At 48.0% G+C, this 23,641-nt stretch overlaps 1 protein-coding gene across 2 annotated transcripts; it reads right to left on the bottom strand.

Annotated features, from left to right (window-relative positions):
• Window positions 1-1,150: 1,150 nt before the first annotated feature.
• SPTY2D1 (SPT2 chromatin protein domain containing 1) lies at window positions 1,151-13,317 on the bottom strand. Of its 2 annotated transcripts, none has more exons than XM_040409769.1 (7): window positions 13,119-13,317; window positions 9,040-9,154; window positions 6,743-8,044; window positions 6,377-6,646; window positions 3,549-3,702; window positions 3,327-3,404; window positions 1,151-1,633 (listed from the first exon to the last, which is right to left on the bottom strand). In XM_040409769.1, the coding sequence occupies exons 1-7, from the start codon at window positions 13,173-13,175 to the stop codon at window positions 1,525-1,527; spliced, it is 2,085 nt and encodes a 694-aa protein (XP_040265703.1). In that variant the 5' UTR covers window positions 13,176-13,317; the 3' UTR covers window positions 1,151-1,524. The 2 variants fall into 2 exon arrangements, with proteins under 2 accessions (XP_040265703.1, XP_040265704.1); XM_040409770.1 differs by having other exon boundaries at window positions 6,377-6,661; window positions 6,758-8,044.
• Between the last annotated feature and the right edge of the window lie 10,324 nt (window positions 13,318-23,641).

Raw genomic sequence — 23,641 nt, 5'->3', positions numbered from 1 at the left:
AAGTATAATACAGGATGTAACTCAGGATAAGTAATGTATGTACTTTGCCTGCACCAGCAGAATAGTGAGTGCAGCTCTGGAGTATAATACAGGATGTAACTCAGGACCAGTACAGGATAAGTAATGTATGTACACAGTGACTGCACCAGCAGAATAGTGAGTGCAGCTCTAGAGTATAATACAGGATGTAACTCAGGATAAGTAATGTATGTACACAGTGACTGCACCAGCAGAATAGTGAGTGCAGCTCTAGCGTATAATACAGGATGTAACTCAGGATAAGTAATGTACGTACACAGTGACTCCACCAGCAGAATAGTGAGTGCAGCTCTGGAGTATAATACAGGATAAGTAATGCACTTACATATTTAAAGTTGTCTGTTTTCTTTATATTGATGACCTATCCTCAGGATAGATCATCAATATCAGATCGGTGGAGGCCCCACTGCTGATCCGCTGTTTGTCCATCTCTTCACACTCGTACGAGTGCTGCCTTGTCTCTTCATCGTTTACCTGCTCACTGTTGCAACCACAGCGGCAAGCAGTGTAATTACAAGTAAGCGCCCCATTCATTTCTATGGGACGCCTCCTTCCTATTCACTTGAGCAGAAAGGAGCACAAGGAAGTTAAGGGGACGCCATACCTGCAATTCCACTGCGTGCCGCTAGGGTTGCGACAGTGAGCAGATAAACAATGAAGAGAAGGCAGTGCTCGTATAAACGTGGCTTTCTCTTCAAACAGCGAAATCGGTAGGGGTGCTGGGAGTCCGATCTCCACCTGAGGATAGGTCAATATAACTAAAGCAGACAACCCCTTTAATGTGATTTACTATATGTAAGCTGTAGAATGGTGGGGACAAGCTGGAAATGCAGTATTTCAGTGGTGAGGCGACTATAGAACAGCTGCTGAGCAGAAAACTCTTCACACTGTTCTATTGTCATTTTATATTCCATCAAGTTGCATTTCAGGTTTAGTGACCCTGAGGTTGGTCTACTAACATGCGGTAAGTGCACTTAGGGATTGTAACCAACCCTAGCTATAAAATAACCTCACCTATAAGCCACACGTCACCTGTAGAGATCTACATTATCCCAATATTCACAGATCAGAAAATTCAACATAAGGAGATGGGACAAGTTCATAAATCCTCTTATGATACAAATAATTTATTGATTAATCTGTTCTTAGAACAATATCCATATTTAATATACTTATAAAAAAAAAAAAAATAGAAGCCGAGTTCTTCACCGTGTCCTGGGTGTCCGGCAGATCCAGTTTTGACCTGTGATACGGTAGCAAAAAAAGTTGAGAAAAAAACCCTGACAACTAATATGTTCCAAAAATCCATAACTAGATTTTTAAAAGGATCTTTAATTCATTCTGTATATAGATTTTATTTTTTTTGCAAATAAATGGATAGAAGGCTCTCTTTGTGACAGGGGTCCAGTCTTCACCTGGTGGCTGTGCAGAGAACTGCACTGTAATGGGCTGATGTGAAAATGTCCATGCTTGGCTGAGAATGTGCTATCGCTTTTTCATCTTTTTAGTGGCTTTTTCTAGCTTGGCTTTTTTCTTCAGTTCTTCCTCTTCACGCTTCAGCTCTTCCAGGTCTTCCTGAATACCTAGCCGCAGGCTGAAAAAACCCCATAAAAGACAGGTCAGATCTGCATGCAGTGATGGCCAGTTCGCAGTGTTCGCCGAGGAACACATGCGATCTGCCATCTTTATTCCCAAGTCCGGCGATGCAGAGGTAAGTCCTTACCTGTGCCTGCGCCGCGAGCCGCTCTGAAACATGCGGTCACCGGGAGCAGGCAGTTCCGAGAACAGCCCGATGACCGCATGTGTTTCAGAGCGGCTCGCAGCGCAGGCACAGGTAAGGACTTACCTCTGCATCGCCGGACTTGGGAATAAAGATGGCAGATCGCATGTGTTTGTTGGCGAACACTGCGAACTGGCCATCACATGTCATGACGGAATAATCTACAGCCTTTCCACAGATTATTAAAAAAAATCCACCATAGATGCAAATACTTTCTGTTGATAGATCAGCCTCCTTTCCCCCCTGGCAGCCGACAATATAGTTCCCTCTCTGCAGATGGACTATTTCCAGCTATACTACTCTTCTTTCGCTGACAGGGCTGTTTATATTGGCTGCCCTGCAATGAATAGAGGCTAAATTTGCAGACTCCTGGCTGTAGGGAGAGACTCTTGAGAGGGCATGTCCACCAGCACATCAAGTAGACATGCAGATTACTATACACACTGAACACCAGGTGGCACTATACTATGTATGACCTACACAATATGATAATATTAATTGTGTAGGTCATACATAGTATAGTGCCATCTGGTGTTCAGAGTGTATAGTAATCTGCATGTCTACTTGATGTGCTGAGTGCTGGTGGACATGCCCTCTCAAGAGTCTCTCTCTACAGCCAGGTGTCTTAAAAGGGATTATCCAGGATATTAAATGTCTCCCATATGCCCGGGCCCCTCACAATGAATATATTTACCTGGCTCCCCGCACCGCCGCTTCTTCCTGTGCGCGGATGAAAACATCTGGTGTCGGGGGTAGCAGACAATGGCAGGCTGGGACGAGCCTCCCTAGCATCGTGTGTGATGCTAGGGAGGCTCGTCCCCATCTGCCATTGGCTGCTCCCCCCCGCCCCCCAATGTTTTCATCCGCGCACAGGGAGAAGCAGCGGCGGCGGTGCGGGACCAGGAGCGGCGAAGTGAGCAGGGAGCGAGGTAAGTATATTCATTGTGAGGGGCCCAGGCATATGGGGGACATTTAATACTGCAGCCTGCAAAGGGGAGTTACATGATGTAATTGCTGCCTAGATGTTTACCCATTCAGTGGGAGTTTAGCTTTAACCCTCAAAATCATCAGATTGTCCCTGTTTTGGATTTCCATAGCGACCGGCGCAAGTTTAGGCTCCATTCACACGTCCACATTTTGCGGAACGGAATTGCGGACCCATTCATTTCTATGGGGCTGCACTACTTGCTGCCCGAATCCGGGATTGCGGATCCGCACTTCCGTTCCCGAAAAAAAAATAGAACATGTCCTATTCTTGTCCGTAATTGCGGACAAGATTAGGCATTTTCTATTATAGTGCCGGCGATGTGCGGATCCACAAAACACACACGGATGTGTGAATGGAACCTTAGACTTTCAGACTGGCACTGTACCAAGGATGAAAGAGAGGCATTGAGGCTTGTAGAGACATTTTATTACCATGAGTAAATTTAGGCGAAATCTCTCTTTAAATCAAATATCCAGTAAAGATAATCCCCCAATGTGAAGGTTACTCAGGCGGACTTACCTCCGTGCTTCCTCTTTTTGCTGCTCTCTGAAGCTGCTCTCCATGTAGCGCAAGGCGTAGTCACTCTCATCTTTATACCTGGAATAACAGGACAAAATGACTGCACCTCGGGACACAAACCTTGTGGGGTAGCACAATAACTACACAAGTCCTCCACCATACTTGGCCTGGAGAAGATTACATACCGAAGCAATCGCCCCCCCCCCCCCCCCCCCTGCTCACCTCGATCTGTCATAGCCAAATATTTCACGGATGTGCTTTGAAATCTCGTCTTGCGACTCTCCTCCGTCATCAATGAAATCTTCCATTTCCGAATCATACTCTTCGTCATCGATTCTTCGCTTGTATGAGCTGGTTATGGGAGGCAGCTGGGGACCTGCAAACAGACGACTTATTCAGCATGGAGAAGTCTATAGCTATTGAAGATTTCATTTACGCCCCCTCTGGTGGGTTACATTCCTCACGGGGACCCCTGCTTGTAAAGCGCTCAACCAACAGGTGCCCATATACCTTAGAAGAGGCATAATATCTATAGAAGCGGGACCGGCTGGCCAACTGATATAAGAGAGATAAGCAGCCGTCAGCACCCCGCTTCTTACTGAAAACTCATACTTGAGGGTTGGGAGAAACAGATGTCCCCAGACAAGTGTTCAGCCAACAGCTATTGTGTAGGACCTGCTTTTAAAGTTTAACTTCTTCCATTTCATAGAAATCTTGCACTTTATATCCTACTCTGCAAATCGCACCTCACCGCCTGGTGCGCAATGCAATCCCATTCCCCTCATACCTGACCTTACTTCACTAACCACTGACCTCCTTCCATCATGTTGTGAACATACTACAGTCACACCCATCCTTAAGACACCCTTCTACTCGTCCTTTTTATCCACCCATTTCATTACCTTGCCGCAAAACTCCTAGAACATGCCTCACAAACTGTCCTCCCATCCTATTCCCACTAGTGAAACGGTTCTAACCAAAGCTACAAATGATCTGCGGGCCCCAAAAAGAGAACATTACTCTGCTCCTCCTAGACAGGTGTCCTGCCTTCTACATTACTCGGTTCTCTTTCTTCTAGACCTGTCCTCTGCCTTCTACATTACTCGGTTCTCTTTCTTCTAGACCTGTCCTCTGCCTTCTACATTACTCGGTTCTCCTTCTAGACCTGTCCTCTGCCTTCTACATTACTCGGTTCTCTTTCTTCTAGACCTGTCCTCTGCCTTCTACATTACTCGGTTCTCTTTCTTCTAGACCTGTCCTCTGCCTTCTACATTACTCTGTTCTCCTCCTTCTAGACCTGTCCTCTGCCTTCTACATTACTCTGTTCTCCTCCTTCTAGACCTGTCCTCTGCCTTCTACATTACTCTGTTCTCCTCCTTCTAGACCTGTCCTCTGCCTTCTACATTACTCTGTTCTCCTCCTTCATTACTCTGTCCTCCTCTCAGACCTGTCCCCTGCATTCTATATTATTCTGTGCTTCTCATAGACCTGTTCTCCACCTTCTATATTTTTCTTTGTTCCTCCTTCCAGACTTGTTCTCCACCTCCTACATTAGGCTTGCTCCTTCTGGACATGTCCTCCACCTTCTACATTACCCAGAGTGTCTCCTTCTGCATTACCCTGTACTCCTCCATTAATCTGTGTGCTTCCTAGTCCTGTCCTCCACCTTCTACATTACTGATGAATCAATGAGTACTTTAAAGGATAACTGTCACATTTAGACCCGAATTTCAATTTTCATATATGTAGTTACTAATAACATGATATTCCAGAATCAGTTACTATTAGACTGACTTACCCCATATTTAATCAGATTCAGCCCTTAGCAACCAGTCTGCAATTTCACTATTCAGTTCAGATGGCCGCCACTGCCCTCACCCTGAGGCTAATCCCGCCTGCCCTCACTACCCACAATGCATTGAGTTCCTCACATGCACTAGCCAGTAACAATAGCGCCCCAAAAGTGTCAGTAACCAGAGCCCTCCCCCTAAAGGGTTAATCTCCTGCAGCACAAAGGGGTCCTCTTACCACATGTTGCTCTCATTTATACACTGAGCAGACGGCAGATCTCCCGTCCCTGGTCTGCGCTACTCCAACTCTGCATTCTCCAGCTCTGCTGAGTGAGGGAGCGTCTGCCAAGCGCAGGGACAGGGAGAAGTGCACACAGCCCAGGCACTGTTATCAGCTGCTGGGGAGGACCTGGCATTAAAGCCCCTTACAGTCCCTGTCTGTCAATAATGTGACCCTGCACGCTGCGTGCTCCGTCTATCTGCGGACCATGCCTAGCAACCCTATTTTAAGCACAGGTAAAAATAGGCAGTACAGGGGAGAAAAAATTGGAATTAAGGGGTAATTGAATACACAGTGAAAAGTTGAAATAGGGCCACCAAGGTGATATTAATCACCACAATCCAATACTCCAAAAAAATATATAATTACGACAGTTATCCTTTAAGGGAACAGCCACACAGGGTCAGTTTTCTGTTGCAATTCTGCAGCAGAAGTGCAGGAAAAGATTTTGCTGCAGATTTTACCTCCTGCATTGTAAAAGGTTAAATTCACAGTTTCAATCTGCAGCGTAAAGTGATATGCTGCAGATTTAAAATGCACACAGTAGATCAATTTACCTTGATTGTACTATAAAACTAGATACAAATCCACAGCCCATACGCCCCATATGGATGCACCCTAGACTGAATGCACATGCAGATTTGTTGCAGAAATTTCTGGGACTCTCCTGTTCACCTGAATGAGACTTGTGGAAACCGATGCAGCTGTTGCAGGAACAACCTCTTTTAGATATTCGGAACTCATTTTCAATCACAGCAATTTCAATCTGGGGTATGATTGACATATGCGCCAGGAGCAGTCCCACGCATAGGACAAGCGGACACTGCAAATCACAGCATGAACGTACTCTAAGCAACACCTACAGACATACCATGGAATTGACACAGGACCTTCATGAATCCAAGAGCTGAATTGTAATATCAAATATGGATCCCAAGCAATAATATAAAAATAAAACACTGAAATTCAGCAGTGAATACCTGGAGGACGAGCCATCGGTCTGTGTCCTGGTGGAGGGCCGGGTCTCATGCCATTCACTGGGCCGGGTCTCATGCCATTCACTGGGCCGGGTCTCATGCCATTCACTGGGCCATTAGCAGATTTGGGTACAAAGTTTTTGGATGAAATTGTTTCAGATACCACAGTACATTTGTGCTTTGACCCAGGTCCCATTGTCAGCTGGCTGCTTGGCCTTCCTGGGCCAGAATTAGCTGCAGGTTTAGAAGAACTCAAAGTCGGTCCTCCATTTGGTCGCACTGAGGGTCCTCCATTTGGTCGCACTGAGGGTCCTCCATTTGGTCGCACTGAGGGTCCTCCATTTGGTCGCACTGAGGGTCCTCCATTTGGTCGCACTGAGGGTCCTTCTTTGCCTGATGGGGTACTCTTAGGCTTACTACTCGACAGGGGATTTCCAGTGGCAGGTCGACTAGATCCAGATATGCTGGATGGGCGTGCAGAACCTGAGCTGCTGGTTAAATGTCCAGAACTGCTTGGACGTGATGATCCAGAGCTGCTGTGAGGTTTGCCTGACCCGGAGCCACTAGAGAGCCGGGCAGAGCTTCCAGGAGGCCGGACAGAACCAGGGGTGCCAGAAGTTTTGGAGGAACTTGAGCTAATTGTTGGTCGGGCAGAATGTGTACCAGCTGTACCTGAAGGTCGTCCAGAACTAGAGATGGGTGCTCCAGAAGGCCGTGAAGAGCTTGATACACCAGATGGCCGCGCAGAACTTGTCCCGGTGCTTACTGATGGCTTTCCGGGAGCTCCAGAAGACTTCACAGAACTTGTGCTACTGGGTCGGGTATTTCCTTGAGGTTTTCCATTCATACTCCCATTCTTATCTGGTCTGGAAGATGAATGGTGTTTAGCACCAGGTTCCTTGCTAGATGAAGGTTCCTTGCTAGATGAAGGTTTGTGGTTGCCATTAGAAGGAGCCTTCAATGTTTTACTCTGGGGGACTGACGAGTGTTTATCAGATTTGTGCTTCCCATCAGAATGCTTTTTTATAGTCCCGCTGTCTCCACTTCGAGCTTTGTCATGATGACTACTTTTCGTAGTGGAACTGCTGCTCTTCACCTTCTTGGCTTCGGAATGACTTCCCTTGGAGGAGGAATGTTTATCTGAAGAGCTTTTGCTAACTTTGATAACAATCTGGTCATTTGTTTTTGAATGTTTGTGGTTTTTCCTCTCCAGGAACTCGATCTCTCGCAGTTCTTCAGCCGTTTTTGGTCGTTCATAGTTTTTTTTCACGGGTTTTACAATTTCCACTGGTTCGTATTGTTTTTTTTGTGCAAGCTGTAACAGCTCAGCAAAGTTCATGGCTGGTGGTGGTGGTGGTCTCTTTACATTGGAAAGCTTGGGTTTTTTTGACGGTGGTGGTGGTGGAGGGGGCTCTTCAACCTCCTCCTGCTCGGACTCGCTCTGGGAGTATTCGTACATTTCTTCCTCTGTCAAGTACTCGTTGTTCTCATTATTGCTGTTCTGGTCCGTGTTGGAATTTAGTCGCTTCCTGGGTTTTTCTTCCACTGGAATCCCATTGTAGCCCCTAAAATTGTCCTTTGTCCTGGAAGCCATTGCTCTTGCTTTCTTGTCATGTTTCAGTTCCTTGCGTTTCTCCAACAGTTCCTTTTTTTTCTCTTTTTCTTTCAGTTCTAGAAGGCGATAAATAACAAATGAAGTAAAATTTCCTTTCACTCTATTAACTTGAGGTCAAATAATACAAGGACACATACTAAAGACCTGAAGGAGTTTCCTTTCTTGAATGCTGTGCTTTTGAGGGATCCATGTTCCACCCCCTCACTCAACTGTACACACAATGCATAATGACCCCCCATGCATGAGATCTTGGGAATTGCTCAAGAAGCACCATTATACTTATATGGAAGTAGGAATTGGAAATTACCCGGCTTATGGAGTGATCGCCTTTTCAAACCGGTTTTCACAACCATACATGGAAGGGGTGAAAACTGTGGTGGAACTCCTCAACGTATATTACAGCGGATGTCTCACCTTAGACATTGGGGGCATATTGCTAGGATATGCCTCAATGCCTGAGAGGTGCTGGCCCCACACCGAACTTTAGAACGGAGCCCACAAAAGTTAAGAAGAGCGCTCCAAGCATAAGTAGCCGCCCTCTATTCATTCCTAAGGCTTGGCTATTTCCATCAGCCTCTCAGAAGTGAATAAAGCTATGGCCGCGCTTGCACAGTGCGCTTCCCATTTATTTCAAGAACAGCCAAGTGAACCGCTCGGCTATTTTCAGTACTCCCATAGGAATGAATGGACGGAGGCCGCACGCAGATGCGCCCTCCTTCACTTTGCAGGCTCCGTTCCAAAGATGGGTGCGGGTCCCACCTCTATCACACATTAGGGGCAGATCCCAGCAATATGCCCCCAATGTCTGAGGTGAGACAACCCCTTTAATAGGCGATCTTCATCCCTAACAGCTTACAGGGAATAGGTCAACTCTGCCAGTGAGCTCCTGAGACCAAGTGCGACAAGACCAATATCTAATACGTGCTAATGCCATGACACCTGGCACATTGGGCTTCATAAGACATGGAGGTGGCTGAAATCCACTGTAGATTAAATTTCACCCCAATTTATAATGAAGCTCTTTGGGAAAGACTGTACATAGAACTGATACCTTTCAGACGTTCTTCCTCTTCCCTGCGTCGGAGGAAAGCCTGGACGGCAGCTGACTGCACCCCTTTGACTTTGGGATCTTTTTTTGGGGGTCCCACTGCCAAGCTGTACCTCTTCTGTAAAGGAGGGAAAAAAAATTAAAGCAAACAGCCCAACAAGCGGCATATAAAGACTCTCAAGAAACCCAAATTCCCCGCGCCCCAAAAGTGTGCAACGCAAGTGGACTCGACCCATTGTCATGCATTAGAGGCGTGCAATCCACAGAAATAACGGACATGCTATGGTTTTGTAAATCCGCAGTGTACCCATTATTTCGAGCAGAATGTTTCTCCACCTGCGCAGAGGGCGCTTCTCCGGGGCTGTCGATTTTGACTATGTGATAAACGGGGTCTGGAGGCAGAGATGATTTGGTTGCTACAGTGGTGGATTCTGCTCCCTGGGGGACACATCTGCTCCTACGATGATGATGAAACGCTGCCATCAGCACTGGCACAGTGCACACAGCCACACTGCAATCATGACCCCAGCCATTAACACATGCACTGCCAATGGCCAGGAACAGGCAGATTTACTCTTGTTGCTGTAGAGAGGTTTTTTATCAGTTCATGTCCCAAATGGGGTTTGCAAATCGAAATTCTTACCCCAGACACAGCGAGGACAACATCAGCGGAAACCAATTCACCTACCAGTATATATTTACAGTGTGGGAGGAAACCCACCAAACGCGAGGACAACATAGGAAACGTACAGATGTTGCCATTGGTCAAGCCCCTGGCGCTGCGTGACAACACTGCCGATCACCGAGCCCCAAAACTGTTCAATTCATTGCAGTGAGCATGAGCCGTCACGTAGGGGGTCCCTGCGCCTCCTCTGAAGTACCTACCCCTTTAAGAACCCAAAATAATAAAGGTAAATACAGTTTTTAAGTGTCCGGACTATCAGGTCCCTTAGAGAATCTCAGAAGAGATTTTCATTATCAGTATTGTGATGTTAATGACTTAATGGGACACCCCCCCCCCCCCCCCCCAAAAAAAAAAAAGCCAGTGGCTTTATACAGCCCCCCACCCCCCATTCTTACATAACTAGAAGAATCGCTGTGATGAATATTGCACAGTCCCTACATCAGAGCGGAGGTCGGAGGTCACGGCTGGTCTGCAGGGGCTTCATCATTCATGGACCAGGACTTTCCTCGAGTTCTCGTGAGATGACTACATCCTGAAAGTAACGCACCCCGGGGGTCATATAACATGCGGTGAAATCCCCAGGACTAGACCACAGCACCCCAAATCATAGCGGACCAGCAAGAAATCAGCCGCTGACACCCCGCAGCACCCACATGTAGACATGATGGTGTCATTGTCAACTCTCCGGTATAAACCGGAACGGTTACAGATGGTGGAACTGATACTCCATAAAACTAGAAAACTCCTCGAACCAGCCCACAGCAATAAAAAGACCGGCTTGCTCAGACAGGTCACATCTGCGGTTCCGCTCCTCGGTGCTGGCAACAGAAACTGCACCCAATGAAGTGTAAAACATGAAAGGGGGAACCAAGAGTTAAAGTCTTACAGCACCTACGCTATGCATGCTAGTGCTGGTTTACATTGCGGGTGAAGGGGGGTTAATGGGGTATTCCAGCAGTTACAAGTTAACCCCTATCCTGTCGATAGAGGAAAACTATCACATTAGTGGGGATCCTACAGCTGGGACCCCCACGATCACTAGAAAGGGGGCCCCGGCCCGTACCCCCTGCTGCTCCGGGAGCAGCCGGTCCACATGTGCACAGCCATTCCATTCATTAGTAAGGGAGATCCGGAGATGACCAAGAAGGGGAGCAGCAGGGGGTATGGGGCCCCCGTTCTCAGCGGTAGGACCCCACCTAACTGATAGGGGATACTTGTACCTACTGGAATACCCCTTTAAGTCCATGCAGCTAAGGTAAGTCTTAAAGGGGAATTCCCATCTGAGACAATAATGGGGGCATATCGCTAGGATATGCCCCATTGTCTGATGGGTGCGGGTCTCGCCTACACAGAACGGAGCGGAGGACCCCAGGCCACCACCAAGAGCTCTCCCCATAGTAGCGAATGGGAGCACACCGCGCTTGCGCAGCCGTAACTCCCATTCATTTCTATGTGCCCTCCACAGCTATCGGGCCTCCATTCTCGGTGTAGGTTCCAGAGGTGGGTGACAATGAAGGCATATCCTAGTGATATATACCCCCATTGTATGAGATGGGAAAACCACTTTAAAGCAATTTAACAGGTTCTTATGCCATTACTAATGTAAAGGAGTTATCCCATGAAGACAACTTATCCCATATCCATTGGGGTAGGTGATAAGCGTCTGACCGCTGGGACCCCTGCTGGTCATGAGAATGAGGGGCCCTTCTCTCTCATCTAAATGGAACGCCATTCACACATGTGCGCTGCTGCTCCATTCAGCACTCTGAGCGCATGTACTCTGCTACCAAAGAGTTAAATGGATCGGCGGGCACACGTTTAATGGGGAACACGGGCCCTCATTCTGGTGAATGGCGTGGGACCCCCAGCCGATCATACACTTATCACCCATCCTGTGGACAGGCCTGCATGCTGCCCCCGATGGATCACGACTTTATATTCTATGCAGAGGTATAGTGGAGTCCTCATAGACCTCCATAGGAAAGCTGCGCGCATGCGCCACAGGCTCAGGTCACGTTTTTTTTTTTACGCTACACTCTGTATATGTGCTGGTGCATATGCCAACCAATGCCAGGCAGCATAGTGTGGTATGCGCCAGTGTATATGTTCTACTAATAGTAGCAGACTCCGCTTTCCTATAAATATACGCAGTTAACCCTGTCACTGATGGCCGGCGTTTGCCTCCGTGCACAGCGTCAATCCGTAAGCCTGCCATATAGATGTGAACAAGGCCTCAGAGGCAAAACCGCTCAGTTCTATGGCCAATTACAGAGCTACATGTGCCGCTGAAGTTGCAAACTCCATAAAGCAATGCACTTAGCGGTAACGGCCTCTGAAAACACGTTTACCCTGTCGCCCTTCGTGTTAAATCAGCGGTCCACTGACTTCTGTGACAAGTTAAACAGCGGTGGAGATGGCGGCACTCACACTTTCCGGCGGCGGCATGTCGGAGCCCAGCAGAAAATAACTCGGGAAGCGGCTGCTAACGACAGGTTGCAGGGAGACAGCGGATGATTTGGAGAGTCAGCTGCTGACGAAGCGCCGTCCCCTCCCCCCGCCGAGCCTCGTGTAGTATTAAGGAAACATTACAGCGCAGCCACCAGTGATAATTCCACAGTACCAGGGCCCTGGAATACTACTGCCAACATACTCCTACCTGGAAGATATCCCAGCATGCTCTGCTGTAACCTGGAAAAACCTGGCGAATGTTACATTGTTGCTCATGTAGCAGCTGTTGATGCATTGTTTACACAAGGACGCACAGCCCCTACTTTATCTAGATGGCGGAACACGCGGTTCTTTCTCCTCCCAGAGTATGGCGCTAGACCTGGGGTCAGCGGTCTCTAGCTGCGGCGAGACTACAACTCCCAGCAGGCTCCACTCACTTGGGCATGCTGGGAGTTGTAGTTTCACCACCGCTGGCAGATCCCAGCTCTAGACCACGGCAGACATTCGCTTTACTGTACGGGATTTATTGCGGATACGGATTAAAGATATACGGACCTGTACATGGGGCCCGACCGTGACAGCGAGCCTCAGCCTTTAAACATGGGGGTCTATACGCAATATCTGAACGCAGGTCACCGCCACATGCTGTACTGACCGCAACATAGTGGTCAAGCTCTATAGAAGTCAATGGACAGCAGTGGCAGCAGCCAGACTCCATAGAGAACGCTGTATAGCATCTGACAGTTAGATAACCTCTCCATTAACTTCTATGGTATTGCCAAAAAAAGCTGCAAATTAAAAAAAAATAAAAAAAAAACACACCATGAGGGTTAAATGGCCAAATGCCAACCACACTTTCCCAGCTGTCCCCCTCCCCCACTGACACTCAGCTGTTGCACCCTCTTCCCCCTTACACGGACACACAGCGCCCCCTGCCTCCACCACTTACCGCGACGCCATCACTCGGCTTAGAAGCCGCCACCTTGAGGACGTTCATGAAATCCATGTCGGTACCTCACGGTAGACGGTCTCCGTCAGAGACGGGGATAATCCCGGCCGGAGACCTGCCGACGCTGCACTCCGCTCGGAAGAGTGACGCACAACACTGCCAGAAACTACTACGAAACGCCCCCTTCTGTGACATCATAGGCAACCGCCTACGTCACGTCCGCCCACACTGAAGATGCAGCGGCGCAGCCTTGCCAGCAGCTCGGGTCACGTGGTCGTGTCGGGCGGAAGTGGGTCAAGCCGCGGTGCGGGATATAAAATGAAAAACAGCAGGACGGCTTCATAACCGCAGGGCCGGTAGACGGCCAGGTGGATGCCGGCCCTCAATGTGCGAAAATATTGGGGATTTATGAAAAAAAAACAAAAAAACAGGATAGTGGGTTGTCCACAGCAACCAATCAGTTGCTGGATTCCTTTGCCATTATACCTAAAAGATGGAATCTGATTGGTTGCTATGGGTGCCGATATTTTTCTTCTGTCTGTTGCTATGGACAGCTTCTCTGACAGTTTTCATAAGTTTTCACCATTATGTTTTACACCTCATACCTCCCAAAACACAAAGAGGGACAATATGTACACAGCAGCAATTGTTTGCATACTAGACCGCACCTCTAACTCCGCCAGAAACATAACTGTACTGTACACATATAGTAATTATTCTCCCCTTGTGCCAGCACACAGTAGTAATGCCCACATGGTGCCCCCTCACAGTAGTTATGTCCAGATATGTGCCCCCTCACAGTAGTTATTCCCTCTCTGTGACCCTTTCCCTCCAGCATGCACTTTCTATAATACTGGTGTCTTCTTATGCAGCACAAGGGTCTTTGGACCCCCTCAGGATCCTGGGCCCGGTAGCGACTGCTACTTCTGCACCCCCTATAGCTACGCCAGTGGCTTCGCCAGGGGGGGCCACGGCCCCCCCTACATCACGCTGTGCCCCCCCAACAAAAATGCCCCCTGAGAGTCTGCAGCCGGCACAGGGAGATGAGCGCTTCCATTGCGCTCATCTCCATAGTAGTCATCTGCCTGTGCTGCGGCGGGGCAGGGCAGGGAGAGGCGTGTCCCTTCCCCTTCCTCTGATAGGCTGCAGGCACTAGGCCGGCAGCCTATCAGAGGGCGGCGCGATGACGTTGCGCCGCCTGAGCCATACAACGCGGGACACAGGCCGGAAGAGGCCTGCATCGCATCGCTGACATGGAGGTAAGTATAAGTGTTTTGTTTGTTTTTCACAATAGTTTTACAGGCACATTAGGGGGGCTCTTGTTACTGGCACATGGGGGGGGAGTTATTACTGGCACATGATGGGGGGGCTTATTACTGGCACATGATGGGGGGCTTATTACTGGCACATGATGGGGGGACTTATTACTGGCACATATGATGGGGGGCTTATTACTGGCACATGATGGGGGGCTTATTACTGGCACATGATGGGGGGGCTTATTACTGGCACATGATGGGGGGCTTATTACTGGCCCATGATGGGGGGACTTATTACTGGCACATGATGGGGGGGCTTATTACTGGCACATGATGGGGGGCTTATTACTGGCACATGATGGGGGGACTTATTACTGGCACATGATGGGGGGCTTATTACTGGAACATGATGGGGGGGCTTATTACTGGAACATGATGGGGGGGCTTATTACTGGCCCATGATGGGGGGACTTATTACTGGCACATGATGGGGGGGCTTATTACTGGCACATGATGGGGGGCTTATTACTGGCACATGATGGGGGGACTTATTACTGGCACATGATGGGGGGGCTTATTACTGGAACATGATGGGGGGGCTTATTACTGGCACATGATGGGGGGACTTATTACTGGCACATGATGGGGGGCTTATTACTGGCACATGATGGGGGGCTTATTATTGGCACATGATGGGAGGCTTATTACTGGCACATTATTGGTGGGCACTATAGGGGCATCTACTGAGGCCACAAAGAAGGGGTATTTTATATGGGGGGCTCTGTACAGTAGCATTTTATACTGGGACACATTATGGTGGGTACTATGGGGAAGAGGAGTACTATGGAGTCATCTACGGGGGGCACTAAGAAGGGGTATTTTATACTTGCAAATTATGGGGGACACTGAGGGCATCTACTGGGGCACGATATATTGGGCATTTTATATTGATACATTTTAGGGGGCACTAGGAGGAAGGGGGGAGAGGAGCACTATGGGGGCATTTACTGGGGCACTATATAGGGGTATTTTATACTGGCACATTATGGGGACATTAGCTCAACTGGAGGCATTACAAGGGGGTATTTTTTGCATTGTCACATTATAAGGAGAATTATTTCTACTGGGGGGGGGGGCATTATGGTGGGCTTTATTACTCCCCCATGGTATGACCCCCTAGTAGCAGCACCAGCATCTCCCTGCTCTGCTATCCCTTTGGCCCTTCTCCAAATCCTTATTATGAAATCTTTCTCATTAGGATAAAACACAACATCAGCTCAGCCGAGCCCCCGGCCAAAGTGTGGAAGTGGCGTCCGAGATCCCCAAGGGCCAAGCCAAGTAACTGTAAGTTATTATATGAAATATGTTTGTTATACACATATAGCATACACTGTGCCACACAATATACAGTATACCGCTACACTGTGCCACACAATGTACAGTATACCGCTACACTGTGCCACACAATATGCAGTATACCGCTACACTGTGCCACACAATATACAGTATACCTCTACACTATGCCCCACAATATACAGTATACCTCTACACTGTGCCACACAATATACAGTATACCTCTACACTGTGCCACACAATATACAGTATACCGCTACACTGTGCCACACAATGTACAGTATACCGCTACACTGTGCCACACAATATGCAGTATACCGCTACACTGTGCCACACAATATACAGTATACCTCTACACTATGCCCCACAATATACAGTATACCTCTACACTGTGCCACACAATATACAGTATACCTCTACACTGTGCCCCACAATATACAGTATACCTCTACACTGTGCCACACAATGTACAGTATACCGCTACACTGTGCCACACAATATACAGTATACCTCTACACTGTGCCCCACAATATACAGTATACCTCTACACTGTGCCACACAATATACAGTATACCTCTACACTGTGCCACACAATATACAGTATACCTCTACACTGTGCCACACAATATACAGTATACCGCTACACTGTGCCACACAATATACAGTATACCGCTACATTGTGCCCCACAATATACAGTATACAGCTACACTGTGCCACACAATATACAGTATACCTCTACACTATGCCCCACAATATACAGTATACCTCTACACTGTGCCACACAATATACAGTATACCTCTACACTGTGCCCCACAATATACAGTATACCTCTACACTGTGCCACACAATGTACAGTATACCGCTACACTCTGCCACACAATATACAGTATACCGCTACACTGTGCCACACAATGTACAGTATACCTCTACACTGTGCCACACAATATACAGTATACCACTACACTGTGCCCCACAATATACAGTATACCTCTACACCGTGCCACACAATATACAGTATACCTCTACACCGTGCCACACAATATACAGTATACCTCTACACCGTGCCACACAATATACAGTATACCTCTACACTGTGCCACACAATATACAGTATACCTCTACACTGTGCCCCACAATATACAGTATACCTCTACACTGTGCCACACAATATACAGTATACCTCTACACTGTGCCACACAATATACAGTATACCTCTACACTGTGCCACACAATATACAGTATACCTCTACACTGTGCCACACAATATACAGTATACCTCTACACTGTAGAGTCTGTTCTATAAGCACCCTTGTGTTGTGGTGGCGGACAGAAAATAATCTGGAAGTGCCCCTCCCGAGATCAGGCTCTGGATCCGCCACTGGACCGCTCCCAGGAGTGTACATTTCTTCTAAACTGTAATCCGTATCCTCTGACCTGCAGAAATCAGCACTCGCCCGGTAACAACTAACAGGCAGTGCCTGTAGGCTGTAGCCTGGCCCTGTTACCGAAGCTAGCCGAGTGGTGTAAGGTTAAGGTACTAGTAGAGATGAGCGGCCGCTTAATCCTGATTTAAAGTTAAAGTTACTGCAGGATGTGGATTACAGTTTAGAAATGTCAAATGTACACTCCTGTGAGAGGCGGGGAGGGGGATCTGTGGATGGCACTGTTATAGGGAGGGGGATCTGTAGATGACACTGTTATAGGGAGGGGGATCTGTGGATGGCACTGTTATAGGGAGGGGGATCTGTGGATGACACTGTTATAGGGAGGGGGATCTGTGGATGACACTGTTATGGAGGGGGAAATGGGGATGCCACTGTCGTGGGGTGGATCTGTGGATGACACATATAGCATAAGATGCTATATACGGTATGTGTCATCCACAGATCCCCCCCATAGCAGTGTCATCCACAGATCCCCCTCCCTATAAAAGTGTCATCCACAGGCAACTAGGACATGTTGAAATCTGAGTGATTATTTTATTTTATTTTAAAACCACAGACAGCAGGACTTTTCTTCCCTGTTGCGGTTTTAGGTATTGGGTAAAGTATCGCAGCATTTCTAAGCATACTTGTGTAAATGTATCGTTGTTATAGCTGCCCCCCCCCCCCTACTTTTGTCCTGGCCCCCAGTGTGCCCCCCCCCCCCCCAATTTGAAAGCTAGAGACGCCACTGAGCTACGCCCCTGCCTCACAGTAGTTATAGCCAGATATGTGCCCCCTCACAGTAGTGATAGCTAGATATGTGCCCCCTCACAGTAGTTATGCCAGATATGTGCCCCCTCACAGTAGTTATGGCTAGATATGTGCCCCCTCACAGTAGTTATGCCAGATATGTGCCCCTCACAGAAGTTATAGCCAGATATGTGCCCCCTCACAGTAGTTATGCCAGATATGTGCCCCCTCACAGTAGTTATGCCAGATATGTGTCCCCTTCACAATAGTTATGCCTAGATGTGTGCCAGTAGTTATGCCAGATATGTGCCTTTTCACAGTAGTTATGGCCAGATATTTGCCCCCTCACAGTAGTTATGCCAGATATGTTTCCCCTCACAGTAGTTATGCCAGATATGTTCCCCCTCACAGTAGTTATGCCAGATATGTGCCCCCCTCACAATAGTTATGCCAGATATGTGCCCCTCACAGTAGTTTTGCCAGATGTGTGCCCCCCTCACAGTAGTTATACCAGATGTGTGCCCCCTCACAGTAGTTATGCCCAGATATGTGCCCCCTCACAGTAGTTATGCCAGATATGTGCCCCCTCACAGTAGTTATGCCAGATATGTGCCCCCTCACAGTAGTTATGCCCAGATATGTGCCTCCTCACAGTAGTTATGGTCAGATATGTGCCCCCTCACAGTAGTTATGCCAGATATCTGCCCCCTCACAGTAGTTATGGCCAGATATGTGCTCCCTCACAGTAGTTATGCCAGATATGTACCCCCTCACAGTAGTTATACCAGATATGTGCCCCTCACAGTAGTTATGCCCAGATATGTGCCCCCTCACAGTAGTTATGCCAGATATGTGCCCCCTCACAGTAGTTATGCCAGATATGTGCCCCCTCACAATAGTTATGCCCAGATATGTGCCCCTCACAGAAGTTATGGCCAGATATGTGCCCCCTCACAGTAGTTATGCCAGATATGTGCCCCCTCACAGTAGTTATGCCCAGATATGTGCCTCCTCACAGTTGTTATGGCCAGATATGTACCCCCTCACAGTAGTTATGCCCAGATATGTGCCCCCTTCACAGGGAGAAAAAAAAACCTGTAAATACTCACCTGGTTCCTCTGATGCTCAGATGCTGGCGCTCCCCAGCAGGATACAGTCACACATGGCGCTGTTGTGTAGGAGGAGGAGGAGTCCACAGGCTGATTCCGGCTCCTCCTCCACAGACCAGCAGCGCCATGTGTGACAGCATACTGCTGGGGGCGCTGGCATCTGAGAGGAATAGTGAAACGGAGAGGAGACGGCTCCTACTTCACCATTACAATCAGCTGAGAGCGGGACATACCTCAGCCGCTCCAGGACTGCGAGACAGCCACTGAAATCCGGGACTGTTCCGCTGGATTCGGGGACAGTTGGGAATTATGACGTATTAGTCCTGGAGTCATATTGTAGTCCATATTTATATCTGTTTCTGGGAAAGCTGGGTGACAACCAATATGGCTCCCACTATATGGACTGTACATGAATTTGGCTCTAAGGAAACCCTGAAGACGATTGACCCCCTCAAGGAATATGACCCTCATAGAGGAGGGGGGGGGGGTCTACTGCTCGGGATCACCCCCTCTATAAGCCCCTCACCCATTTCCAAGGTGGGAGAAGCTGATTTTTCCACAATTATTTGTGGAAAGTCTAGTACATTTGAGCTGCTGGCCCATATTAATGGCTGCTCTGTAAGGGTAGGTTCACAAGAGGAATTTTTTCCCGTGACAAAATCCGCCACGTATCCCACGGCAGACACCGATGCAGTTGCTACAGCAGGTTTTGCCTTCTGAATGGTGCTAAACAACAAGCATGCTCCCACTGCGGCTTTGCAAGGTGTCCATGCGTTAACCGCGCCAAGAATGGACCTGTACGTTCTTTGCCGCAGTCTCGAAAACCCCAAAATTCCCCGGCCGCATGAACTGTGGCGCAGCCTCGCATTGAAAACTACGAAAGGCGGATTCAGCACAAGTTCAGCCTTGTTTTTTGAAACCTGCGCCCAAAATTGGACTTACCCTAAGGGCTCATATATGATATGTGTGAGATTGCATCGCACGTGGCCTCATATGTTAGACCAGGCCACCTTGTCAGTGTGCCGTGCCCACATTCGTGCAACGCCCTATCCCCCCCCCCCCCCCCCTCAGTATCCAGAGGGTCTTGGAGCCTCCCGGACATTCTGGAAGAGTTGACTCCGAATCATCAGCGAATGCGACGCCATATTTCTAAAGCTGCTCTAAAGGCCAGTTTAAAATTTCAACACATCTGCCCCTATGTGTGTAAACGTGTCCGGTGAAAGCCATGCTTTGCATACATCAGGGATCAACAGCATCCAGTCGTGGTGAAACTACGACTCCCAGCATGAACACTTGCTTAGCTGTTCTTAGAACTCCCATAGAAGTGAATAGAGCATGCTGGGAGTTGTAGTTTCACCACATCCGGAGCGCCGGAGGTTGCTGATCCCTGGTATGCATAGCGCCATACTGTGTCCACATGTTGTAGAATAGTGGCAGATGTTTCCAAGATGACATCATAACCACAGGCGCAGAGAACTCCCCATCCCATAGCCGCCCTCTCCTCCTCCTCCTACCCGTTCTAGGCAGAGATAGTGATACTGCCCCCTGCTGGCATCATCCAGTAAATTTAGTCATGACTTTACTAGTCTTGAACTCCTGGGACCTGCCAGATGGGGAAGGAGGACAGCACCTGAACGCCTGGGACCGTCTCCGTCAATCTGCCACACATACCGTCAGAGACGGGGTGTCCTAGCAGCTCATGGCGCGCCGCTGGCAGCAGCTGTGACTAATAGGGACGCGCCCGGCGTCTGTCCTGCTTCACACACCCGTAAATTCTGTATACGTGCTTCACTGAAAAGATATGTGCACTAACAAGATATAGAACGCTCATTATTCCGTATCATAAGCAGTGTTCATGCCAGAATTTTCCAGCAGGGAGTTGTCAGTACTACTACCACCATTTGATCATTCACAGAGGCCACTTAAGTTGGGGGGGGGGGGCAGATATTTTTGGTAGTGATGCTTCCACACCTTAGTTGTGATTATGAGTCCTCGGTGACATGTTGTCTGCTCTTCATCAGGGTCTACGGCTGACCTCGGGGCCCCATGGATAGGCCCCAGCTTTCTATTATACTCTGTGCACCTATTGAGGAGCAGTGGAGCTGCGTACCAATCTGACCTGGACGTCCCAAGGGTCCCTGTTCTACAGAGTAACGCTTGGATGAGATGTAAGGCTTATTGCACACGAACGCGTGCGCTCCGTGGCCATTTTGCGGATCCGCAATACACGGGCACCGTTCCGTGCGCATTCCGCATCATGGATGGGGACCCATTCACTTCAATAGGTCCGCAAATCCAGAGATGCGGAACGGAAGCACGGAACGGAAGCACTACAGAGTGCTTCAGTGGGGTTTCGTCCCGTACTTCCGTTCCGCAAAAAGATAGAACATGTCCTATCTTTTTGCGGAACGGCCGGATCGCGGACCTACTAAAGTGAATGGGTCCGTGATCCGCTGCGGCTGCGCCGCGGTGGGTGTTTGTGCATTGTAGCCCCCAATTTGCGGGTCGCAGCACGGCCACGGGGCGTACACGTTCGTGTGCAAGAGGCCTTAACCTCTTAGTGCTATGTAGTTGGCGCCACCTGCCATGAATGTATGGCACAGGAGCTGTGCCCGCACCATCCGCAGCTGTAAATTATGATGCAGTGGTCGAGATCAGAGATACGGTAACTCTCATCCTGGCATTTTAACCCTGTGAATGCCATTGGCGACCAAAGGAACAAAGTGGTTGGAGGAAAGGGGCTCCCTCTGTCACTCCGCTGATGCCCCTATGATTGCGGGGGGTGCCAGTGGCTTGTTATGTCAGCCAGGGGTCTACCACATAGTACACTGCAGGAGTATTGCATGGGCAAGTCCCATGGTGGCTCTAAAAAAAAGGTAAAACAAAAAAGCTATACACGTACAGCGCTTGGCATCAGTGCAGAGGTGTTGGCAAGGGGTTACACAATGACGTTTGGATTATGAACATTAAAACCACATAAATGATTCATTATTATCCTACATTTCTGTGTATTCTGATTAGAGATGAGCGAATTTCATATTTTGAAATTCGCTCACACTTTGTTTGGTGGTAAAAGGTGAACTGCGTTCCGTTATGCATTCCGTCATAGAATTGCGTTATGGTCCATGGTAACGGAATCCATAACGCGGTTCACCTTTTGCCACCAAACGAAGTGTGAACGAATTTCTTAATTGTGTTCATAGAGTGTCATTGTTTATTCTGACAGCAGAGGGCGCTCACGTAGCACACACTGTGTGCTGTACATGAGCCGCTGTACATTTATATCACGTGGTTTATTATCAGGGGTATAATCCTATAGATCCCTCTCTGGTAAAGGGGCGAGCGCATTTCTGTATTTCTGTAATGGCCATTAATTTCAAGCACTCCAGAGGAGCCTCGCGTCCTGTTAAATATCATCTGTTTCTGAGTGGTATTTAATGTAAAGGGTTAAAACTATCTTCCAATTTTTTAAAAAAAAGTGGCAGAGAGCAGGGTGTGATGTACTTACTGTTCTGCGCTCCCACGACAGGTTCAGTCCCTCACGTCCGAGTGCTGGTGGATCAGGCGTCTCAGTGGCGTCATGCGGATGCTGGGCCAAGCAGATCAGTCACCAGTCGGATACAGGTATGGTATTAGGCGGCATATTTTCTCACCAGCAAATGGCACTTAACATATAGAGAACCTTAATGAGACACTTACTAATGTATTGTGATTCTCCATATTGCCTCCTTTGCTGGCTTCACTCATTTTTCCATCGCGTTATACACGGCTCGTTTCCATGGGTTACGACCAACTAGGGCTGGGTGATTTTGCCAAAAAATAAAATGTTAATTTTTTTCAACCCTATGGACGATTTTTGTTAATTAAAGGGTTTTTTGGGACTTTAATAGTGATATGTATATATATATATATATATATATATATATATACAGTACAGACCAAAAGTTTGGACACACCTTCTCATTCAAAGAGTTTTCTTTATTTTCATGACTATGAAGGCATCAAAACTATGAATTAACACATGTGGAATTATATACATAACAAACAAGTGTGAAACAACTGAAAATATGTCATATTCTAGGTTCTTCAAAGTAGCCACCTTTTGCTTTGATTACTGCTTTGCACACTCTTGGCATTCTCTTGATGAGCTTCAAGAGGTAGTCCCCTGAAATGGTTTTCACTTCACAGGTGTGCCCTGTCAGGTTTAATAAGTGGGATTTCTTGCCTTATAAATGGGGTTGGGACCATCAGTTGCGTTGAGGAGAAGTCAGGTGGATACACAGCTGATAGTCCTACTGAATAGGCTGTTAGAATTTGTATTATGGCAAGAAAAAAGCAGCTAAGTAAAGAAAAACGAGTGGTCATCATTACTTTAAGAAATGAAGGTCAGTCAGTCAGCCGAAAAATTGGGAAAACTTTGAAAGTAAGGGCTATTTGACCATGAAGGAGAGTGATGGGGTGCTGCACCAGATGACCTGGCCTCCACAGTCACCGGACCTGAACCCAATCGAGATGGTTTGGGGTGAGCTGGACCGCAGAGTGAAGGCAAAAGGGCCAACAAGTGCTAAGCATCTCTGGGAACTCCTTCAAGACTGTTGGAAGACCATTTCAGGGGACTACCTCTTG

The sequence above is a fragment of the Bufo bufo genome, chromosome 10, assembly GCF_905171765.1.
Source record: "Bufo bufo chromosome 10, aBufBuf1.1, whole genome shotgun sequence".
In the NCBI taxonomy this organism is placed as follows: Eukaryota; Metazoa; Chordata; class Amphibia; order Anura; family Bufonidae; genus Bufo; species Bufo bufo.
This window is presented reverse-complemented; position numbering and strand designations above follow the sequence as displayed.